Source organism: Natrix helvetica (genome assembly GCF_964273705.1).
Source record: "Natrix helvetica genome assembly, chromosome: 5".
Lineage (NCBI taxonomy): Eukaryota > Metazoa > Chordata > Lepidosauria > Squamata > Natricidae > Natrix > Natrix helvetica.
In genome coordinates this window covers 70,070,038-70,095,913 of record NC_138551.1, presented here as the reverse complement: position 1 = coordinate 70,095,913, position 25,876 = coordinate 70,070,038, and the positions used below count along the sequence as shown (strand labels likewise).

Genomic DNA, 25,876 nt, shown 5'->3' with positions numbered 1-25,876 from the left:
CTCTAAATGGTTTTTTTTGTAACTTGAATTATTTGTGGCATTAAAGTTTAGATTCCCTCCTTCCCCCAAGGCAAATCTTAGATTTCCTAGTTTCTTACCTTTGATCACAGAATTCTTGTAACCAGGTTTCTATCCGTACAATACAGTGGGCACATTTATCAACTGGTAGAGAAGGTAAGTTGATTTCACCCCTGATACTATATCACTATGGGTATCCAGTAAAATGTAGGTATCCTGGGATGCCTTTATTTTGCCATCTAAGAAAATTTGACTTTCTGGATGTTCAGTTGGGGGTCTGAATTATCTATAACACTTTTTTGCTGATAGGTTACTTAGAAAATGTACACGACCTTTGATTTTTCAATATGATGTTGGTGTCGTAGATATAGAACCTTGGGTATTGATGTCAGATTTAGTGCATTAATATTTTATAGTTTTCTACAGAATATAGATGCTGTTTTAAAGCAATATATATATTCTTTCTAGTGGTGGGATACTACCGGTTTAACAACTGGTTTGGTAATCAATTCCAACCATCAGTGTCCCCACGTCATATGATTGCCATCTGACCACTAGGCAATAAGCATGTATTTATGACAGTTGCAGCACCATGGGTCACATGATGTGAACCTTGGGAAAAGGGAGGGTGGGTCATGATGGTAGGAGGTGTTGAGTGGTTTGGGTTTTGTTTCGTTTTTGAAACGAGGGTGTGGATTGTAAATGGAATATAGATGGGGTGAGAGTGTGCTGTGTTTGTTCTTTTCTATCTGGAAAGCACTTTAGACTGAAAGTCTATAGAAATTCTCAGTCATCCAAGTCATGGTTGTTCCAAAGGTGCCTTTTCAGAGGCAACTGGACTTTCTTCCTTCCATTCCTCACTATCCTGTCAGAGCTGAAGAACCTTCTTAGATGAGAAGCAAAACGTCTTTAAAGGAAAAACAAGGCACCTTTGGGACACTTTAGACTGAACAAGTGAAAAGTCTTACCTGGGAAGGATCTCTGCCAATCCTGACATTTGGTGGAGTTGCTATGTATTCAGACAAGCTAGGGGAGAATTGGGGCACTGTGATAGCAGAGGAAGGCCTGGTGGTTAGCACATGTAAGAACAACCCATGTTGGATAGTGTGAATGTTGCGCGTAGAAGCCTAGAGTCTCAACTAATATTGCTTGGCCAGGAAGGAGGCTAATTGCAAGGAGAAAAATATGTTAGGACATGTTGGCTCCACTAGGTACCATCCATGATAGGAAATCATCTCTACAAGAAGGCTGCTGGAACTACCTCTATTGAGGTTCTAAGTAACAGAGTCCTGCAGCTATGCTTGTGCCATTCGAGCCCAAGCCTTCTTCAGAAGTTGTGAGTGATCCATCATTGGAAGCTTTTAAAGAGATTGAACAGCCATTTGTCTGAAGTGGTACAGTGTTTCCTGCTTGAGCAGAGGGTTCAATTAGAAGATCTTCAACTTTGTTATTTTGTTCTGTTACATGACCACCATTTACTATTTTTCATATGCTAAGAGGTCAATGACGAAATCCAGATTTGCTTAATAAATGTGGTAGTAAAGGTCCTAGAAGATCCTGGGTGTGATTCCCTTAATGGCTGCATCGCTTAGCGATGGAAGTTTCAGTCCCAATTGTGGTTGTGGGTTGAAAACTACTTGTAAATAGCTTTTCTCCATATCCCGCAGTTGCAGATTTTAGAATAAGTTGAAACTCTCTAATTTTAGTTTATTGTATATTACTAATATATAATACTCCTTAGTAACAATTTAACAAAAGGAATTTAATTTAATAATTTGTATATGTATGAAGATATTCAGTGCTAGACGGGGCAAAATTAAGACCAGCAGACCTGGTCTTTAAAAAAATGATACATTATACTATTTTGTGCAAAAAAAAACCAAATTGGTTTAATAAAGAAAAAAATTGGAATTGTTTTAGGCATATGGCATATTCTGTATGCCAGAAGAGATACTGATTGGAATAGAAGAAGCTTAGATGACTAAAAGTAAATCTATTCATTTTATAAATGAATACTCTGTTTGAAATAATATTTATAAAACTACAATTTGTTTATCTTTTGATAAAGTTAGGGAGTAACCAACACAAAGATGCACCACATCTGGAGAAAAGGTGAATATAGTAACACATCCAGAGACAATAGCTCTAAATACAGACCACATTTCAACCTTCTCTCCAAATTTGCCTTTTGATTTTAAGAATGCCTAGCGTAATATAGATTTTTGCTCTTCCATTTTCAGCTGGAAAAAATGGCAAAATGAACAGGTTATAAAAAAGGAAAAACTTTTACTTTCCAGTAGCACTGATTAGAGTTATTTTATTTGATTATCTTATTTTATTCAGTTTGGATGCTGTCCGACTCCAATCAGTTTTGTGTCCCTGACTGAGAACACTAAACCTACTATGGTCCAGAAATCAATCTTTCAAGATATATTTGTATTTCATTTTTTTTTCATGCTCAATGTCAAAAAACTGCTTACAGAAGACACTGCAATTAAATCATGGGTCAGCTTTTGCTTCTGATTTCCTCCTGTTTCTTTCAATTTCAAGGGTCTCTTTTTCTCTTCATGTTACAAATCACTGAGATGAACAGTAGTTATCAACTTCCTGCTATGTAAACCGTTCATGCTTGCCATGCAGTGACCTCTATGTATTGATTCAAGACATCTGACAGTATAGACCATGTCTTTAAATTCATGGGTATCTTCTATTTCTTCCTGCTCTTTTGATCAGTTCTCCCCCCCCCTCACTTTTTCCACAGGTAGCTTTGGAAAGCAATAAACCTAGATTTCTACTGCCCCTGAAAAGTAGTTCACTGGACTCTAAGCTCTGAAGAATTACATTTTTTCCCTATCAGCTATTTCTTTCCCACTTAATTTGACTGCAAGAGTTGATAGCAAGTCAAAATCAATAAAATGGCATCTGAAGGTTTAAAGCCTTCAAGCTTCACTCAGAACTAGTATCTCATGAAGTTCAACATTTTTAAGCTATAGTTTAAATAAAGGGAAAATATATGATCTGTAACATCTCTAATAAACTAAATAGTTTACCTAGTTGGTGTTCAAATACCAGAAGTGTATCTACTGTTGCTCCGTTAATAGTGATGTTTTCCATTGAATTGCAATGTTATGTTTAGAAACTAAAACACTTTAAAAACTATAGCTCTACTACTCTTAGAACATTTACATGTCACATTGTTTCAGCAGTAAAAATAAAGCAAAAATCTAGGGAACATTTGATCTCTGCCCTTCTATTTTTGTGGGCAAATGTTCTTCTAAACTGAATGAAACAACACAAAACAAAAACAAAACCACAGGGGAAATATTGTTCTATATTTTGCAGCAAACCAGCCGGTTCTGTAGACTTCTCCATCATAGTCACTGTAAGATGGAAGATACTGCTAAGATCAAGATTGCATTAAGTCTCCCCCCACACCCATATTAAAGCATAGATTTAAAACAAAAAACATTTTAAACAGATTCCAGCAGTCTCTTTAGTTGGGACACTGCAATTTTATTTTCTTCGCTGATCCCACAATCTCCCTGTTTCCATGTCACTACTTTGCAGTATATCAAGAGATTTTAGCTGGAAATGCATTCTGACTATTTTCCAGGGTTCAGTGGCAAAAAATCCTAGGGGAAGTATTCATCTTATTATTCATATGCCAGGATTTCATTAAAGACTATTCTCAAATAAATGGCTCAACAGATAACTGCAGAGCTAAAAAGGGATTGGGTTGAAGAAAAATCCTACCACTAGCTTACTAATAGCCAAATTTCAACAGAAATGATGCCGCAGGTAAAGAGACAGCTTGTCCTTTTTTACTCTGTTCAATCACACTGAGCTTGGCTGTCATTTTGAATTGCCTTTAGCCACCTTAACTAACTCTTCTATTTAACTTGAATATGATACCTATATCATACTATATTGTATTTCCAAAAAGTAGGGAGAATCATGACAAGACAAATTTAGACTAAGCGCTTAGAAGTACATCCATCAATAAGCTGCACCTATTGGGACAGCCACGTGTGATTTTTAAACAATTTTAAAAAGATAAATATTTACATTTCAAAAAGTAATGTGAGTTAATTATTTTTTTTTGGGGGGGACGACACCTAGAAGGAATGGGAAATATTATTTTACTTGTTTCCCTGTGAAGGCCTTCTGTAGGAAAGGCCTCCTTAAGAAGGGCTTACTTGTCAATAGAATGGAATGGAATAGAATATTATTTATTGGGCAAGTGTGATTGGATACAGAAGGTCTTTGTCCCTGCTGCATAAGCCCTCAGTCTTTGCATTATATGATACAAACAACAAAGTGATAAATCCTAAAATAGGAGAAGGTAATAGGAAAAATGAAAAGGATAACATTAATACAACTGTACTACATGAGTTTATGCACTGTGCACTTTATGCACTGCAGCTGTACCTTCTTTCCCAGGATATGATCTTGTGACTTATAATACTGCTGCTGTTGCTTCTGGGTGTGATGGTGACTTTCTCAAAGTGGACAAAATCAATATCTATCATCTATCTATCTATCTATCTATCTATCTATCTATCTATCTATCTATCTATCTATCTATCTATCTATCATCTATCTATCTATCATCTATCTATCTATCATCTATCTATCTATCATCTATCTATCTATCTATCTATCTATCTATCTATCTATCTATCTATCATCTATCTATCTATCTATCTATCTATCTATCTATCTATCTATCTATCTATCTATCATCTATCTATCTATCATCTATTAATAAAACAATAAAACCACCCTGAAGAAGGCAATAAAATTAAAAAGAATTAATGGAACTTCATGAATACATACATGAACGTAACAATTTTGCTGCATGAGAAAGCCTGACTGGCTGCTCCTGTCATTCAGAGGCATGGAACTGCATTGCAGCTCTCCAGATGACTCATGAGACTGCTGAGATTTCTTCTTCAATGATATCTGAACAGGCAAAGTTCTCCATTGTTCCACTGGGGATGAGTGTGAATGAAGGACTTGCCAAAACAAAAAGAACAAAAAAAAAAAAACCCTGGTCTTACCATTCACATCTCTGAAATCCCATTGTTCAGAGGGTAGGTTATGTCTCCCCACAAACCTTCAAATTCAAAGGTTGGCTCTAAAATTTAGAGAAAGGCTTTAAAAAAAAGTCAGCAGAGAACAGCACTCTCAAACCCTAAATGGACTCTCTGGTTCAGCATAAACATACTTTGCCAGCAGCATGAGAAGAATTATTCACCTTTGAATTTCATATTAAATAATTGCTACTGGGATAGACATAAAGTTAAGAAAGAAATGCAATGAAAAAGATCTGTTAACAGGTCTTGTCAACGTGGACAACATGTCTGGTGGATAACATAACCTCAGGAACTTAAATTAAAGCACAGTTCGGAAGCCTTTTCTCTAAATTAGAGGTCTGGGCACCTTTTGCACTGTGACCTGCTGAACAATTCGGCAAAGAAGAATGTAGACTTCCGAAAGGTCTAATTCTGAGGTGACTGTTCTCTACTGGAGTAACCAACTTGCTTGAGGGCTGCTACTAGTCCCAGGAAGGGGAAAAAAGTCTTTTTGGTGCCCAATTTTCTTTTCATTTCTTTAACAAACTAGCTGGTTTGAACAAGTACTAGTCTTATTTTGCTAAGGAAGATGACCTCTGGATACAATCCTGGTTGACAATCCAGACACTAGATTCAGTCCACTCGTTGTTGAATTCAGATTACTAACTCATCTTTTTCTCAATTAAAATTTGCATTTTTTCTCTAATAAAATATCTTCTGTTTTGCAAAAGAATCCTTTCTTTCATTATGGTATTTTTTTATCCAATGTCAGTCAAGGTCTTTTTATTCGGGGAAAAAAAATCTACTTCACCTATTATTTATTTTTAGAATTCAGAATGAGATAGTGTTAATATTTCTTTCTTTTTTGTTATTATGCAAAATATATTTCAATGTATGAAAATACCTAACATTTATGTTAAGTGTGACAGCAACCAATAGTTGCTGCTGCAATTTCTATTCTGAGCAGGGCTGTTCTCTAGTGCTGCTGTTTTTCTGTTTTAACAGTAATGATTGTCCAAAGAACTATGGACAACATCTCTCTTGTTGGACTAAGAGACCATAAAGAACCACTGTTTCCTATTCTTACTATCTTTGCAAAGAGATCATTTAGAAATGCAGAGTAATGAAAATTAATGAAAACTTTATTGAGCAAATTATGACCTTAGATATTTGGAGATTGTCTTTCATGCTTGTTAAGGGGTCAAGAAGTATCGCTGTCTGAAAACAGACTGAGAGTAACAACTCAGTCTCAACTCTCCAAATACAAAGGAAAAGTCCCAAGGGAGAGTTGGTTGCAGTTAACAAAACCATCCGTACTTAAGGAGTTCAGTTACGTACAACACATGGTTTTAAGACTGGCTATGACACAAATTGCTTCCTCGGAGGATCTCAGGTGGCCTTTAGTAGCCAAAGTTTCTGTATCTTATTCAGATTTACGTAAAATGTAACAGATATTATCAATGAGTCAGACTTCACAGTCAAGTTGTCTTCTGCAAGCAGCTATTATTTTGCCTTCGTTTCTCCAAATTATATCCTAACCTCCAGAATATAGGGAGCCTTTTTTTCAGTTGTAGGACAGAATCTTTCACATCAGGATAATTAATTACAGGGGCTGAATCTTTTATTTCTTGATTAATACTGGTACTTGTTTCCTTGGCTTCAAAATGCCATCAGCTTGCTCATCTTCTGAAAAAGTCGATATGTCCAGCTCGGCCCTGATAATTACTTACATACAAAATGTTTGAGTTTAGAGTAGAATCCACATGTCGCAAACTACTTGCTTCAAAACATACAAGGCCTATCATATAACGGTGCCTATCCAGATTTTAGACCACAAGAAAATCTTTAGACTGAATACTTAAGGGATATTTTTTCTAACATTCACATGTGACCAAGATGTAATAGGTAAATAGAATCAAGTTGATGTCTGTTAATGATTTTGTTTGGATATACTAGGTCAACTAATGACACAAATAAATTTTTACTCCAAGATTTCATGGGAAAAATTATATTGTGCTCAAAGTTATTGTGACCTGACACCCCCAATGATAATCCCAATGGGATTTTACAAAATCCGACTTTTCATTAATTGAGGAAGGATACTTAATCAGAGCTATGTGTCCTCTTTGTCCCTGTGAGGGTTAAAGATATGTTGGCCTTGGCTTTATAGTTTTATAACATCACATTTAAAAAACATTTACTGTTTGACATGCTGTACTTCAGTCATTAGTGTTCTTAAATTAATTAATATCTCCCAAGAAGATCACTGTGATCTTGCACTGAATATTGTATACAATTCCCTGTATTATGAGAATGCTAGATGAATCACATTGATTGAGCATGAAATACCTCTCATGGTAATTCTCTCTTAGCTGATCAGAACCCAGATCTTAGATTCTGACCAGATTCTGGACAGATTGCATTGCAATTTTGACATGGCTGATATATGGGGGGATTCATTCAAGAAGATTCTACTAGTAAACAATCAGATAATGTAACATTTCAATAGAAAAGTAAATTAACATCTGTCTGGAATTAGGAGCTACATGGTGAATATTTTGCCCTGAAGAGAGGTATATTTATTAGATTTATATCTTGCTCAAGGCCGTGTGCATAGTGCGCCGTTCTCCTATCTTCTTCTAAAAGTACAACATTTTTCAGTGGGTTGGGCTAAGAGAATGAATAGCCCCAAATCACCCAGTGACAGAGAATGGATTTCAGTGTGGATTTTTGAGGGGCTACTTCAACATCTTACAATACAATACAATACAATACAATACAATACAATACAATACAATACAATACAATAGTAGAGTTGGAAGGGACCTTGGAGGCCTTCTAGTCCAACCCCCTGCCTAGGCAGGAAACCCTATACTGTTTCAGATCTTAATCACTGTACCATGCTTGCCCTTTTTAGTTTCATCACTCTATCTCCATGCAAAAATAACTAAAATTTCTGCCTGCCAGAGAACAACCTATTCTATTTTTTCTCTCCTGTAAATGTTCGACTATCTGATAAAATGTCACTGTAATACATAAGATCCCTTTCCATAATCCCCAGCTCTGCGTTGTTTTTTATTCTTAAATATTTACATATGAAAAGCTCAGTGAGGATCAAATGTCAAGGAGACTGTAATTTGAGGTATTTCTAGCCTGGCTTTTAACAACTGCATATAGGAACAATTTAGTAAATAAAGGTAAAGCAATCCCATTAATTTTAGTCAATTTGCTCCTACGCATATATGGTTATGACTGCAACTATAAAGGGGTTTTTATCAAGAAAACAGCAACAACAAATTGACAATAGATTCATCAATTTTGCTTCATTTGTATTTTGATATAGCTGTAGCCAAGGAAAGCTTTGTCAATTTTACAGAAAAATACCAAAGTCAAAATAGACGGGGATGCAGTTCCTAACATACATCAACATTTATTATTCAAAGCAGCTGAAGAATAAATCCACATCTGAATATAAGTGCAAATTAAATATGTATTTTGGAGTAATAAAATGCAAAAAGAGGATCTAAATGCAACCGTATTCGCCAACACATATGTAAAATGAAAGCCAATGCAGTATATTAACATCGCTCATTTTGAAGAGTAAAAATCATTTCCCATAATGAGATGAACAAAATTGCAACAAAAACAAATCCCATAGCCATTCCCACATTAGTTACTGAAATCATCACTGCAAAACTGGAAAGTTTAAGAGCTCCATGAAGGGACAGTCAACCAACACAAAAGCAATGTAAGAAATGAAGCAGGAAGACTCTGGCTATCTCTAATGAAAATTCCCACTGTATTTCTGATAAATAAGTGACTGATCTACATTCTAATAATTCAGCCAATAATATTAATTATATAATTCAGTATATGAATTTTTTTGTGTGTGTAAAGGTGCAAGACAAATAAAATGGTGTTCTCCTCAAACATTCCTCCAGAGTTCGAAATGAGGAAACAAAACACGTGGGCCGAAATCAAATTAAACCTATTTTTTTAGTTTAAGTCACTGATATCAATAAGTATTAATCTGGTTAAAATATTTTTCTTCATATCTCCCCCACCCCCCAGTAATTTCAAGGAGCTTAAGGAACACGCTGCTAGACACTGGAGGTGACTCTCCCTGATGCCCTCTGTCAGAAAAAAGCAAAATCCCTACTTCTATTGTGTTTAACAATAGAAACAAATAACACCTTTTAGAAATATGGAACTTGAAACTCTTATTTTATTGCATGCAGTTTCTTCCGGATGATAATTAAACTAATGTCATTAAAGTCCCAAAGGTGTTTTTTTTTCAAGACGCAACTGGACATTCTTGTTTTTCTTTGAAGAAGTTTCACTTTTCATCCAAGAAGCTTCTTCAGCTCTATTGTCATTAAATGAAAATCTGGTGACTGTGTCATGGAACTGAATCCCACTGAAGCATTCTTTTAGCACAGTATTTCTCAAACTCAGCCATTTTATGTTGTGTGGACTGGGGAACACCGCGAATCGAAAGCCACACGTTTTTAAAGTTGCTGTGATTGAGAAACACTCTTGTGTTTTAGAAATTTCAGAAAGCAGGATTAGCAGGCCAGTACAGACTTCCGCTGTATTTGATTTTGATATCAATAAAATAAAATCATAATTTTGTGCAGATTTTAATCTCTAACATGTTACCCAAAAGCCAAGTACAGACCTTTTTAAAAACAACAACAGAAGTGCACATCATATAAGAGGTGCCAAATGTTACACTACAAGACATACATACCTTGTTCTAGGAGATGATGGTGAAAAGCAGGCACTGGAAGTTTCAGCATTAACTGGGGTTCAGTGAAATAAGCTTGAAGCCAAGCTATACATTGTTTCAGTGGTTCTTTCATTTCCCCTGTGGCTTCACATACTTCACAAGATATTGAGGCCTCCATTCTGTTGAAAGAGTAACAGAGTACATTCATTTTAAAACTGCAGAGTTTCACTATAACCAAGTTGCTTAAACGCAGTACAACAAAGAACGGGCCATTATGTAAAAGAAACTTCAGGCAGGCCAAAAATCCAAATACAAATGAGAAGGGGTGGGGTTGCATAGAAAATAAACATTAAAAAAAAAGAAAAGGAAGAAATTTGGAATAAAGCACTTCAGTTTTCATCTCTGGTCGCACATGTCTCCTTTACGTATAGTATTATTTAAGCTTGGGGAGATAAAATACCTCCTTATAATATTTTCAAAGTCAGCGAATGCCTAGGCATATAGTTTAGAAAAAGGGAACACATTTATTATATTTAGGCAGGGTATTTAGGAAAATACTCAAAGAGCAACAGATAGATACAATTTTCTAAGTGTCCCCCACCAACATGTATGATGCATGCCAGATTAGAAAAAGATGAATAAAACTATTATACAAACTATTGGGGAAAGCAAATTTTGCTTGAATGAAGCTTGAAGTAAGGAATACCACAAAGCAAAAAACAAAAAAACAAAACAAAAAACAGACAAAAGGACAAGGAAATATTTCTGTGCATTGTCAAGAAGTGTAGAAGTATAATGAAGTTATCATTTCCTCTGAAAATTCTTCTTCTCTTTTTGGTTTATGGTCTCTGTAGCATGCAAATGGAAATATATTTATTTATGCAAGAAATATGTTAATAGTTGAGGAAAATGTCAAGTAAGGTGGATTGATGTAAATTTCACCGAAAAAAAATTGGATTTAAATCCTGGCTTCAGATCTTGTTCTCCACTTTGAAATTTGTATATTTGCAGCAGAAAAAAACAGAGGGCGCTTAAATAATTAAAAGGGGGAATTTTTAAGAAAGGAAATCAGTTGAAATTGCTATCAGTTCACCCAGTTATCGTAACTTCATATGCAGCTTCTCCAATTAATTTTAAAGAACTTTCTCCTGATAAAAGTGAGCTGAGAACAAAAATGTTTTATCGTATGATGTACAGAATTTTACTTGATTATTTGAACTGATCCTTCTTTTTAAATCCCAGATATTGTATTATCTAATTGTACTTCTTATTGAGAATTTGCATCCATACAATCTATGGGGTTTAATGTCCCACTTCTCTAGAAAATACAAATCTCTCTTGTTTTCAGTCCACCAGCACTTAATTAAAATTCAGTCTGCAATCTTATCCATTTCTCCATTTGAAAAAGGAATCAGCAGAATTTCTATATACTGCAGTTGTAATATTAGCCTTAAAATGAATATTTTAAATTTAAACTTAATATAACTCCCTATTTTTCCTCATACCACAATGCTTTATAATAGGTCTCCACCCCAATGATTTTCTAGTTTTAGATACTTATTGTGTGTGTGTGTGTGTGTTTTGCAAAAGTTATGTATTATCTTCAATTAAGAGGAATACTGTGATCTAGTAAAACCTGATTAAATAAAAATAGTTTGTTATATCTACTTTTCATTTTATACCCAATGTCCTACCTTAGTCTGGACTTAAAATGCTGGAGCCTGTAAGTTCAAATCATTATCAAACAGCAGTAGGTTACTCAAAAATTCTTGGGACTTTCCCCAGTCGGCAGAGAATTCAAATAATGACTTCTTGTCTTGTACTGAAATCTAAAAACCTGCTGATTTTCTCTTTACTCAGAAAGCATACAAGACCTTAACCAAGTAGGAAAAGGTAATTTTCACATGCCAATCATAGAAACTGCTGCTACAGCAAAATATGCAAAGAGACAATTTTGAACAGACATGTTTTTAGCACAACATTGGCAAGGGAGATGCTCCATTTTGAATTTTAGAAAATTGTACAATCACACTATTATCCTTTGTTAAAGTAGCTAGATGAATCTCACTTCTTGTAGAAGGGAGCAAAGATACTTGAAGAATGTGTACAAGTGATATTGATTTTGTAATCCACATTCATAAATGTGTTTGTGTGTGTGTTGACATTCATATACATATTTTCTTGATGTGCTTTAAAAATTATTAAATAAAATTGTATTCTTATTTGTCTTGCACACTTTTTATTGGTTGCAAATGCATTATCTTTATTTTTTAATAATGAATGTATACCTCACATTTCTGTTTATTGCAAAATTTATGTTTAAATTGTAATTTAAAAAAATACAAACTACAGGGAAAAAAACAACTGAAACCAAAATGAAAATCACTATATAATCATTAACTAATTAACAAATAAAATATTGGGGAAAGACTTGAATTTTCATCCTGTTCCTAAATCCAGGGACAATGGAAGCCAAACATATCTCATTAGGAAGTACATTCCATAGGCTAGGAATCAATTAGAATAATTATCCCTACCATCTTTATATAAGGAAAGTCACAATGAAATAAGTTATAATGAATATAACTGTTAATTTTAGCGGATCAATACTGATGAATTGTGGTGTTTGGGTTCATGCATTTATTTTTTTTGAGCAGAATGGTATTTTGCCATAAAATACTATTATTCAAACATTTGGTGCTCCTTCTGAAAAGCTTCACAATAGTACAGTTGTTAACATTTTGGACGGCAAATAATAGAATCTTCAACCATACTAGTATGATTATAAGCGATTTCCTGAGAACTAATCTACAAATGACTTGAAATCTTCCTAGGAATTGTCAGCTATCTTGATTTCTGAAGGAGGAATCCTTTCCAGAATACCAAGGTTGTTGAGATAGAGTAGCATAGAGTAGACTAATGGGGAAAAATAGGACTGATACTACATATTAAAGTTTAACATTGATAGCTCATGGTCCAGAAGTGGAAGACACATCTGGAGTACAGGCACACATTTAGAACAACAGCCCAGATTGTACTGTAGGCAAGTTGTACTTCCAAGAGATCTGATGGGCATCATCTTGTGGAGTGTTATTCTATATGGACATGCTTACTGAAGAAGTCTGTAGCCCAGAACATTGGGAAGGTGCTTAGAGAATAAGATCTTATTAGATGGAAGGCTTACAAATCTTCCTTGACCATGCCTCCTGGTGCTCCTTAACGACATATTTTTGACCAGTTCTGAAACAGTGAAGGCTGAAGTTGTGATGATACAATAGGATTAAGTCCGAGCTGATGTGATGGTCCCGAATCCCTGAACCTGAAAGGCCCAGGGTGGGTTTGGACTCTCCCGCAGTGCACAGGAAAGGACCCTTCAGGTAAGCCAATGGTCATTTTCCTGTGCAGTGCTTGGAGAGTCCAAGCATGGGACATACCCAAGTTATATGTCACTAGTGCGGGAAGAAGGTCTGTCCTGGGATTCGGTCATGGAAACAATCCCCTGGAGAACCCGCCTGCCGAACGATGCCTCGGCTGAGGCAAACATGTCCAATTTATAGTTTCTGATAAAGGGCTAAGGGGATGACCACATAACCGCCCTGCAGATTTTGTCTATGGTAGCCTGGGTTGCCCAGGGAGTTGTGGTGGTGGCGCTCCTTGTAGAATGAGCAGTGATATGTTGAGGTACTGCCTTGGATGGGTGTTCATACGCAGCCACAATGCATGCTCTTAGTCATCTGCCGATAGTGGAGTATGTTACCTTTCGTCCCATGGACCCTGGCTGAAATGACACAAAAAGGGCCTCGGACCTGCAGAAATCTGCTGTCCATTTGATGTATCTCCAAAGGGCCCATCTGACGTCCAGAGTGTGCCAGACGTGTTCCCTCGGGTATCTGGGGCATGGGCAAAAGTTTGGTAAAATTATCTCTTGTGCCCTATGGAACCAGTTGTTAATTTTTGGGTGAAGGCAGGGTCCAGGCAAAGTACAACTCTGTCCAGATGTATGATACAGAGGTCCTCCCAGATAGATAGAGCCACCAGTTCTGATATTCTCCTTGCAGATGTTATGGCAATAAGAAACTGTCTTAAGAGTGAGGTGTAGGAGGGAAGTTGTGCGAAGAGGCTCAAAAGGAGCTGAGGTGAGAGCCTGTAGGACCACCAATAACTGCCAGGTCAGGTACCGGTGGACCACTGGAGGCCGCAAATTGGAGGCACCCTTGAGGAAGCACCGAACCCTTGGTATTCTATTGAGGGGCTGAGCTGAAGCCCCAGACCAAACGGTGGATAACGCAGCGACCTGGCGTCGAAGGGTGTTGGGGGTAAGTCCCATTTGGAGGCCCTCCTGTAGAAAGTCCAATATACAGGGAACTGGTGCTGTGACAGGATCAAGCTGGAAGTTGTCGCACCACTTGGTGAAGGTGGTCCATGTGGAATCATAAATTCTGGTTATCGAAGGTCGCCTGTATGCCTGGATGGTATGTAACACCTCTTCTGACAGGCCATCCCTCCAGAGGAGGTCTCCCTCAAGTGCCAGACAGCCAACTGGAGCCACTGGCAATCTGGATAGACGATGGCCCCCTGACTGAGGGAGACCTGGCCCTGAGGGATTTGCCACGGGCTGGACACCGAGAGGCTGACGAGGTTGGTGCACCAGGACTTCTGGGGCCAGTGAGGCGCTGCCAGCAGCACCTCCGCCTTCTCCGCTATGATTTTCAGATTACTTGAGGCAGAAGCGGAAATAGAGGAAACGCATATAACAGTTCCTGAGGCCACCTGCAGTGGAGGACATCCATACCTTCTGCCCCCGGCAAGTGGAAGCGGGAGAAGAATGTTGTAGCTGCGTGTTCTCACAGGTGGCAAACAGGTCGATCACTGGAGTGCCGAATCTGCAGGACAACTGGTGGAACAGGACTGGGTGCAATCGCCACTCTGCATTGTCTATGGTGGTCCTGCTCAACCAGTCCGCCTGGGAGTGGTCCATCCTCAAGATGTGTTCAGAACAGATGGATTCGACGTAACGCTCTGCCAATCTGCCCAGGGCCTCTGCCTCCGCAATGAGCTTCTTGGACCTCATGCTGCCCTGGTGATTTATGTGTGCCTTGGTGGCCACATTGTCCGCCATTAATAGAATGTGCTGATGTAGAATGTCTTGTTGAAAATGATGCAGGGTGAGTCTCACTGCCCGCAGCTCTAGCCAATTGATGTTGCAGGCCGCTTCGGCTGGAGACCACTTGCCCTGAGTTACGCAATGTTCCATGTAAGCACCCCAGCCGGCAAGGCTGGCATCCATCATGATGACTACTCTCGCAGGTTCTTTGAAGAGATGAACCTTTTAGTAGTGCTGCTGATTGCCACTACCTGAGGGACCTCTTCACGGTCGGGGGAAGATGAACCTTCATGGGGGAGTTTCTTCTGTTGGATCTCTGATGAGGCAGGAGAAACCACTGCAACTCCCAGAAATGGAGTTGTGCCCAGGGGACTACCGAGATGCACAAAATCATCTTCCCTAACAGTTGCGAGAGGAGCAGCACAGGGACCTGCCTCAATCCCTGAACCTTGTGGACTAGGGAGACTATGCTGTCTATCCTGTCCTAGGAGAGGAACACCCTGCAGTTGGAAGTGTCTATCACCACCCCCAGGTGTAGGAGCTTGGTGGTCGGTGAGAGATGACTTTTCTCCAGGTTCACGGAGAACCCGTGGAACTGGAGGTGCCTCATAGTGACCTGAATATCCCGCAAGGCCTATTTACAGGACAACGACTGGATAAGTATGTCATCCAGGTAACACTGGAGTTTCACGAGTCTGCGCCTGAGGTGTGCTGCGACTACTGACAGAATTTTGGTAAAGGTCCTGGGTGCCGACGACAGGCCAAATGGCAGGGCCCTGTATTAATAGTGTCGGCTGGCGTAGAAGAACCGCAGGAACCTTCGGTGTTAAGGCCAAATTGGGATGTGTAGGTATGCCTCCTTTAAATCTATGGACGTTAGGAGGTCCCCTTGGCGAATCCCTGCCAGGATGGTTTGCAGGGATTGCATTTTGAACCTCCAACATGCAAGATGATAGTTGAGGTTCTTGAAGTCCAAGATTGCCTTCCACTCCCTGAGCTCTTGGGCATCAGGAAGGGGATGGAATAAAATCCCCTCCACTCCTGGTCGGATGGTACCTGCTCTATGGCATTGATCTCCAGGAGATGATGGCTCTCATGGGTCATGAGCTCCCAGGTGGCTGGAGCAGGAACAGACAAAAATGAAGATCAGTCAATATAAAGGCTGGTAAGGGATATTCACAGTCAATGTCTGAAGCAGCCACAAAATACCAAAGGACTGGGGCTCAGTGAAAGGAGTCCAACTAGAAGCCAGCCACTGGAGCAATCGAGGAGGTCTGTTGAAGGGAACGCAGACCGCAGCTGCGAAGCCTAGCAGATAAAGCAGAGAGGGCAAAGAGAAACAAAACTACAACCCCCCCTATGCCAGTGTATGACTGCCAGGCAGCCAAGACACCAGCACTCCCTGAAGATGTTGATGTGACTGGAAGCGACCCTGTTGGAGGCCCGAAAAGGGTCAGCTGGCCATTTGGCCGCTATCTGCAGGAGCGTGGATGAGTGGCAGAAGGGCTATTGAAAAAAGCGCAAAAACAGGAGCCTTTCAAAATGGCCACCGCTCCAGTGCAAGGCTGAAGAAGGAGAAAATGATGACCGCAGCTCTTAAAACGGCCGCACACCTGTCCGCGGCCAGTGGCGCATCTCTGTAAGAGAGGGGAAAGCAATTGCCTGTTCCTGGCAGCTGCCGAGAACCCTGCCACCCTGCTGCAATTCTGAAGCCTCCGGGCAGATCTCCGCTACCGTCCTTAAGCGGTGCGGCAAGCAGAGCACCCCCCCGTCTCCGCTGCTACCTCCGAATCTCACTGCAAAGATGACAAGCCAAAAGAGCCAAGGGGGAGAAAATAACAACGAAAAAACTCAAAAATACAGATAATAATAATAATAATAATAATAATAATAATAATAATAATAATAATAATAATAATAATAATAATAATAATAATAATAATAATAATAATAATAAATATTTATTTCTTAGCCGCACCCTCTCCCGAAGGACTCGGGGCGGCGTACACTAAAACATATGAAATACATATATAGACAAGACATACATATAGCAAAGACATATACCGAGACGTGTACAAGGAGGAGGTGGGCTGATGAATAAAAACAATTAAAAACACAATATTTAAAAAACCCCTAAATAAATGAATACAATTAAATTACCCAAATAAAAAACCCGTCAGGAGCGATATAGTTAGATCATAGTTGAGCCAGGCCAGCTACTTGGAATAGGTGGGTCTTGAGCTTTACACGGAAGGAGCGGAGGTCAGAGGTGTTCCTAATATCCGGAGGGAGGTCATTCCACAGGGCTGGGCCCACCACAGAGAAGGCTCTACTCCTAGGCGCCGCCCCTCGGCACTGTCTGGTGGACGGCACCTGGAGGAGGCCCTCTCTGTGCGAGCGGATTGGTCGCAGGGATGTATGGGGCAGAATACGATCCCGCAAGTAACTAGGTCCTGAGCCATGGAGATAAAAAAGGTCTAAGCTAGATAGACAAAACAACAGGAGCAAGGAAAAAGGAAAAACTAAATAAAAAAGGGAGAGTCCAATCCTGAGTTAAGATTAGAAGCTGGAGCTCATTAAATGGTCCCTAAATGGGCCAGAGTAAGGAAAAAAATATGGCGTTAAGGAGCACCAGGAGGCGTGGCCAAGGAAAATGATTCCTCAGTCCTAGGGCAACCAGACTTGGACTCTTCAAGCAGTGCACAGAAAAAGCAAAAAATTCCTTAGAGCCCCAACTCCAAGGGAGTGTTTCATTTTTCTTTGCACTTAGCTTTATATGAGGTATCTATGAGGTATCAATCTATGAGATATCCTTCAGAACTAGCTCCTTGTCCAACCTATGGTCATTAGCCATGGTTATACCTATCTTTAAAAAGGGAGACCCTAGTCTAGTAGAAAATTACAGACCAGTCTCACTGTGTTGCATCATCTGTAAAATTATGGAATCGATTATAAACCAATCCATCACCCTCCACTTAGTGACAAACAACCTGCTATCTAACAAGCAGTTTGGTTTTAGAAAAAAAATGTTCTGTAATCTGCAACTCCAACACTGTAGAAACATTTGGACCATACATCTTGACCAGGGTAAAGCAAAAGATGCAATTTACATAGACTTCTGTAAAGCCTTTGATTCAGTGGTGCACGACAAAATACTGTTGAAACTAAGTTCTTACGGTATCTCTGGATACCTGCACAAGTGGATAGCTGCGTTTCTGTCCAACAGGCAACAAATAGTCAAAATAGGGAGGGTCCAAAAATCCGTCATCAGTTAACAGCAGTGTCCCCCAAGGCAGCGTTTTAGGACCCACACTCTTTTTGCTTTACATCAACAACCTATGCAATCATCTTAAAAGCAGCTGTGTCCTCTTCGTTGATGATGCAAAATCATTTAACACCACTGACAATGTGTCAATGCTACCTTTACTATGTGTCAGAATGGTCATGCATTTGGCAACTCCTAATATCAACTAATAAATGCTTTGTCCTGCATATCGGCAAAAAAATATATATTTTTGTTAACCTAATTTTGCGAAGCTTCTCCTCAGTAACCTTTGGCAGACCAATTCTTGAATATAGTTCATGTACCTGGAATCCACACTGTATATCAGACATTAACACGATTGAGCAGGTTCAGAGGTATTTTATGAGAAGAGCACTCCACTCCTCTACTCAAATAGAATCCCTTATGCCACCAGACTTGAAATTCTGGGCTTGGACAATCTGGAACTGCGCCGTCTGCGGTCCGATCTAAGCATACTACACAAAATTGTTTGCTGCAACATCTTACTTGTCAACGACTTCTTCAACTTCAACCACAATAATACGTGGGCAAACAATTGATACAAACTCAAGGTAAATCCCTTCAAACTCGATTGCAGAAAATATGACTTCAGCAACAGAGTGGTCAATGCCTGGAATGCTCTACCCGACTCCATTGTTATAACCTTAAGCCCTCACAGCTTCAACCTCAAACTGTCTACTGTGGACCTCACCCCATTCCTAAGAAATATGTAAAGGGGGCGTGTGTAAGCACACCAACGTGCCGACCATCCCTGTCTTACTCTCACCATTTATCTGTACTTACTTCCTTTGTATGTATTTATACATATACCTGCTATCTTGTACCTGTTTGACAAACAAACAAACAAACATAAGCAAATAAATACATCTGAAGTATTATTTAACCAGAGAATTAACATATTGTGCTTTTACAATTTTAACATTTTGTAATCTACTCAGTGTCAGCAACCTAATTCAGGAAGTAAATATTACACATTCTTGTTACCTTTAAATGCACACAAATTAAATTTCTAAGGTGAAATTGAATAATCTTGATTGTACTTTTTATCACTCTCCAATCATATTTTAGAGCAGTTTACAAAAAGAATGAATTAAAATACATATTTAAATACTTAAAAATGAAATGAAAATATTTTTACACACACACACACACACACACACACACACACACCATTACAAAGGGTATGAAAGAAAGAGAAAAACACACAAAACACGTATTATTAACATTCTATGTAGATTTTTTTAAAGTAGTTATTTCAACACCTTAATGTCATTTAAATAGTATTCTTTGATAGATGAAGGCAAAACTACCACCAAAATTGCAGATGAATTGTCTATTCCCTGATGATTCCAAAACAATTACAGGATGCAGAGCAATCTAGTTAAATTTTATTCAAAAGCTTACTACACTTGTGTTTTCTCTTATTTTTCTATCAATGAAACCCAGGAGGCTTAAGCACAATTCATTATGTATGAGACCCAACTTACAGTGCTTGACTGTTGATTAATAGGAAAGTTTGCAGTATGTACATTTGCAACATTAGATGCATACAATATGCTAACTTATTCTTCCACTGAAGCTAATTATTTACAAAAATGACTACTTGAGACTACAATTTATTAAATGCATGCATCCAGTCTCAATTTGGCCCCAAAAGACAATCTGGAATAAAGATCTTTTACTTGATGTGACAACTTCTGGGAAGAATGCTATTAATATTCTAAATGTAGCGAATAAAGCGTTCAGATAGCCTTATGTCTATGTTGTGTTTGCTCTTCACAGTGAAATCACTGAATAAGAACAGTTTTTCAAAAAGTTTAATACGGGGCACATGGGGGTTGGCCTAATTTTAAATTAATTTTGACAAAAAAAAAGAGGACAGAATAAAGATTTTTAAAAATAAAATTAATACATATTTAGAGTTTAGAAACTGAAACATATGAAACATGTTTAAAATATAATTTTTACAGATATTATTTTACTGATATAATAATTTAAAGATATGCTGAAGGATCTTTAATGTATTCAATATATGTCTTAATGTATAATTATTTTCAATGGGCAACCAAGCTAGTTAAATAGTAAAGTCCAGATCGTGATTTATTTATCTACTGCCAGAATAGTTTCTGACAATAAATGATATTATTATTGGGAATGACTGAGTTTTGATTGTGAAGCAAAGAAATAAATTTAATATATAATGAAATAATGAATAAAAAATCACTATCAAACATACATAAAGGTAAAGGTTCCCTTTGCACATATATGCTAGCTGTTCCCAACTTTAGAGGGCGGTGCTCATCTCCGTTACAAAGCCGAAGAGCCAGCTCTGTCCATGGTCATGTGGCCAGCATGACTACTTACATTTTTTACATGCTTTCGAACTGCTAGATTTGGCAGAAGCTGGGACAAAGTAATGGGAGCTCACTCCGTTACGCGGCGCTAGGGATTAGAATCGCTGAACTGCTGACCTTTCTGATCGACAAGCTCAGCGTCTTAGCCACTGAGCCACCGCATCCCTTCAACATATATATAAACACACAAAGTTTGGTATCTATTAGACCACCTTTCTGACTGGAAATTTTAAAATATTTATTACATCTAATATAACAAATATGAATCACAATGGGAATTGAGAATTCCAAATGTATTCACATTTTAATGTTTTTAAGTTGCAGCATTGAGTTGTGTCAAAATGGATGTAATAAAATGCTTTTAAAATGGAGGAGAAATGTTTATCCAAGGTATTATTTATATTAATGTTAGAAACAAATTTACAGAAATATAAAGAGGTCAACGTTGTCATGGAATGAATGTGACATACTTTTTCCTGAAGCTTTTCAGTTCGTGTGCAGCAGCATCCAGAATGTAATAGTCTCCATATCCTATGTGGTTGAAATATGTCAGTATATACTTTTTACATATAGGAAATGATTTCCTAAAGCAGAATCTGATCACTACCACCATAGAATGGGCTAAATAATGAACTCTTACGGTTACATCTAAGATGAGTTTTCCTCTATAGATAATTATTCACTTATCACTGTTCATTTAACAACAGTTCGAAGTTATGATTGGCTTTAGAAAAAACGATCTAAAGGTGATCAGTCTTTTTAGTTACGATCATTATGCTATTCCCACATAAATGTGATCACAATTTGGGCACGTGGCAACCAGCTTGCATTTATGATGACTGTGTCTGCAGTCATTCAATTGTGATTTGCAACCTTCCCAGCTAACCTCTGACAAGCAAAGACAATTGGGAAACCAGATTTGGTTCACAACTATTGATTCACTCATTAACCATGTGATTTTCTTAACAACTGATTTGTTTAATGATTGATTTGCCTAATGATCTTAGTAAAAATAGTCATAAAATCAGGTCCAATCATGTGTTGACTCATTTTGTGACTGCACTGCCTTACAACAGAAATTCTGGTACAGATTGTGGCCATAAGTTGACGAAACACCAATAAGTCATTGGGAGAACTGCTCAGGTTATGTCTCTCTACTCTACAATGATGCTAAATCTTACCAGCAAAATGAATTATCAGCCTGAAAGACAAAGGACACTCTTTTGAAGACAGAAAAGTCTACATTTTAGAGAGAGTGTGTTAGATCGGGTAATGGAAAGGCACACTCAGGCTAAAGGCAACAACAGCTCTTTATTGTAACAGAACAAGTATGTATAATCCAGCGAAGGTTGAGTCTGACAGCAGCCCTTTTATAGGGAGCTGTCAGAACCTTCGACCAATGAGATTAAACCTCTGTTCCCACCGGAACAGAGGACCTTGGTGGAAACCATTATAACTGTAGCTAGTATCTAACACCCCTCCCCTCTTAGATGGAATCATCCTACTGGTAACGTAGTCACGCAGGTAGGTGGGCTTCTTGGTAGCTCTGCCAGACCTGCGCATTTCAGTCAGAGGGTGTTTTTCGGACAGGCCGGACGGACCTGTTTGCTCTGCAGCTTCGCTTGGTGGAAGCTCCTGGAACCTTTCACAGGCAGCGGCTGGAGCTTATAGAGCCAGTTCGCTCGGAGCTCACTGCAGGTCTGCAACACAAGTAGCTAAGTATCCCGGTGTTTTCGGGTTTGAGTTGGCTGTGGAAGGAGTGACTTCGTGCTCCTTTTGGGTAGGGCTTTCGCTAATTCGTTCATGAGTTACCTCAGGCTGCCTCTGAGTGGAGTTGGAGAGGCGGCCACGGAGTTGGTCAATATGCTTTCTCTAATTCTGACCATCCTCAAGCTCTACGAGATAAGAGCGAGGCCCGGTGATGCCTATCACTGTGGCAGAAATCCACAGAGTTCCCCCGGCGTAGTTGTGGGTGTAAACTGAATCCCCTACACTAAGATTCCAAATTTTGCTTGTGGAGTAAGGGGCAATGCGGCAGAATAGTTGGGGTCTAGCCAATCTAAGTGGGACCTTAGCCGGCGACCCAAGAGAAGCTCGGAGGGCCTTCTCCCTGTAGTGGCACTTGGCGTGATGTGTTGAATTAGAAGATAATGGTCAACCCGTGTTTGCCAATCTCTCGGGCCATCCTAGATAGGGCCTCTTTTTGCAGATCTCACCATTCTCTCCGCCTGACCATTTGAGGCCAGATGGAGTGGCGCGACCAGGGCATGTCTGATTCCCTGTGCTGCTAAGAAGGTCTTAAATTGCATGGCCATGAATTGGGGCCCGTTGTCAGAGACCAGGACATTGGGCAGGGCAGGCATCGAGAAAAGTCTCTGTAGTACCTTGATGACCACTTCTGCTGTAGTGGAGGTCATGAGGACTACCTCTAGCCATTTCAAGTAGGCGTCCACAACTACGAGGAATGTCTGGCCTTGAACTGGGCCAGCAAAATCAATGTGCACCCTAGACCACGGTGCTTGAGGTCGCTCCCACTCCTTAGTGGGCACCTCTGGGGAGCTGGTCTGGACTCCTGGCACAGTGTGCAAGTAGCCACCCATTCTTCAATCTTCCTGTCCATGTTAGGCCACCATATGTAACTCCTGGCCAAAGACTTCATCCTGACAATTCCAGGATGCCCTACATGTAAAGCCTCTAATACTGCAATGCGCACTTTGGGTGGAAAAACGAGACAGTCCCCCCCCCCCAGTAAACAGCCATTAACAACAGACAATTCATCTCTCTTACAATAGTACATTTTGAAATCAGACCCAACAGGCCCGTTGGGCCATCCCCTCCACACCCAGTTCAAAATTTGTTTGATGGTGGAGTCTTTTGCAGAGTGGCGGGCAACGTCACTAGACAAGACAGGACCAGTCTCTAAGCAGTCAATAAGCAGGACTGGCATCTCGGGGGTAGGGTCTGCAAGAAGTTCTGGCAGAGGGCAGCGACTCAAAGCGTCGGCATGCCCCAAAGTGGAGCCTGGTCGGTGGACGAGACAATAGGTGTAGGCCGCTAGGAAAATAGTCCATCTGTTCATCCGCGGCGATAATGACACAGGAGTAGGTCAATCCCCAGCCAGCAAGCCCAGTAGCGGTTTGTGGTCTGCAATTAGTTTGAAACCATGGCTGTAGAGTTACTCACGGAACCTTTTTACACCGACCACTGCAGCCAAAGCCTCACGGTCCAGCTGGCTGTAGTTCCGCTCAGCAGCGGACAAGTTCCTTGAGTAATAGGCTATGGGAGCCTTGGTTTCATTGGGCATGCAGTGGCTGAGGATGGTTCCGACAGCAAAAGGGGAAGCGTCACAAGTCAACACCAGCGGCAGGGTCTGTCTGTACTCCACCAGGAACGTGTCTGCTGACAGAAGTCTTTTTACCGCGGCAAATGTGGCTGCCTCAGCTCTGTCCCAGGACCACTTCACGTTCTTCACCAGGAGACGATGTAAGGGCTCAGCAACGGTGGCTTTCTGTTTAAGAAAGACATTGTAGAAATTAAGGAGTCCGAGGAATGCCTGCAGCTTGGTTTGATTGCGAAGTGTAGGGGCGTCCTGATTGCTTGAATTTTTTTAGTGGTCGGGTGAATCCCAGAGCCGTCAATTAGGTACCCTAAGAATTCAACTCTTGGCACGTTAATTTGGCATTTTTTTTTGAGATGGAGGCCTTTGTCTCGAATTCTGGCCAAAATGGTTCACAAATGTTTGAAAAGTTGCGCCTCATTTGTAGCCGATACCATGATGTTGTCAAAATAACAGTCCAGGGGCGATACTAACTCCAAATTGCAGGCGGTTACATTTGAATGCACCCCTATGCGTCACAATGGTTTGGGCCTCTGCCGTAGCACCATCTACAGGCAATTGTTGGTATGCCTGCGCCATGTCCAATTTGGCGAATACTTTTCCAGGGCCTAAAGAATGTAATAAATGCTGTACAATGGGTACAGGGTAAGTGTTAGATCGGGTAATGGAAAGGCACACTCAGGCTAAAGGCAACAACAGCTCTTTATTGTAACAGAACAAGTATGTACAATCCAGCAAAGGTTGAGTCTGACAACAGCCCTTTTATAGGGAGCTGTCAGACCCTTCGACCAATGAGATTAAACCTCTGTTCCCGCCAGAACAGAGGACCTTGGTGGAAATCATTATAACTGAAGCTAGTGTCCAACAGAGAGGACCACTGGTTTGAAAGAGGGGTTAAAGAGACTATCTATGTCAAAATTGAACAGCCCTTTCTCAACAGAGGGAGGGGGTAGGACAATCTCTATCTCCAGTGTATAACACAGTCCTTTCAACAGTTCCAAGAAGGCTCCACACCCATTTGCACTACTGAGGTGACCCTGACGACACAGATAAACCTCCAGGTGGCCTTAGCGACTCACTAAAAGAATGCAAATGAACAACTGTCTTCTATTCCCCACCATCCAGTCAGAGCTGAAGAAAGTTCTTGGATGAGAAGTGAAATGTCTTTTATAAAGCCCAGAAAGTCCAGTTGCCTCTTGAAAAAAAAGCACCTTTGGGACAACCATGACCTGTAGGACTGAAAACCTCCATAGATACATCAGCTTGAAAGATACTGTCCATTCTGAAATATTGTCTCACCATAGATCTTGCAAGGTCAGTGACAGATTTAAAGAGAATTAAATCAATACATGGAGAGAAAGTTTAAATAATATTTACTGGTTATTTAAAACTTTTTCCCATGTTGAAGCAAATGATTCAGTTAGATATCCAAATGAGTTAACAATTTTGTGTGTACATAATTTAAGCTAAAGACAAGTTTGCCCTCAGTCATGCTTGAAGAACTCAACCTACATTCAAAACTAAGCACTTCCCTGCCAAATGTTTGACAAAAGCAGAATATGGTACAAAAAGGTATTGAAAGAAAAATAAGTACTAAGGAGTTTTAGTAAAATTCCATAAAATGCTGGGATATTAAATTTGTTGTGCATATTTAATAGCAGCAGGAACAAATTTGCTACTTTTAATAAAAAAAGAAATTAAGATTTGCCTTAGATTAGTGATTGGCTTTAGACACAACACACTTATTTTGACTTTTCCATTTTATAGACTTATAAAAATAAAGGCCTCAGTCCTTTAAGGAGAAAGCTTGTTCAATTGAAACCAATTACTCTGTGACTGTTTGGAAAAGATCAAAATTTTAGATTTCTCTTAATTTATGTAATGAAAGTAATGAATTATTTTTTTTGCAATTAGTTGGGAAAACTGTTCAGAACATGCTATAAATCAAACTTGAT

General features: G+C 39.4%; 1 protein-coding gene across 3 annotated transcripts in view; it reads right to left on the bottom strand.

Moving 5' to 3' along the window:
• Positions 1 to 25,876, bottom strand: part of MGMT (O-6-methylguanine-DNA methyltransferase) — a 229,958-nt gene that overhangs the window by 46,130 nt on the left and 157,952 nt on the right. For all 3 annotated transcript variants that reach the window (XM_081954291.1, XM_081954289.1, XM_081954290.1), the window contains exon 5: positions 9,844 to 10,001. In XM_081954291.1, the coding sequence (XP_081810417.1) occupies positions 9,844 to 10,001 (158 nt within the window). The remainder of the gene's footprint in view (positions 1 to 9,843; positions 10,002 to 25,876) is intronic.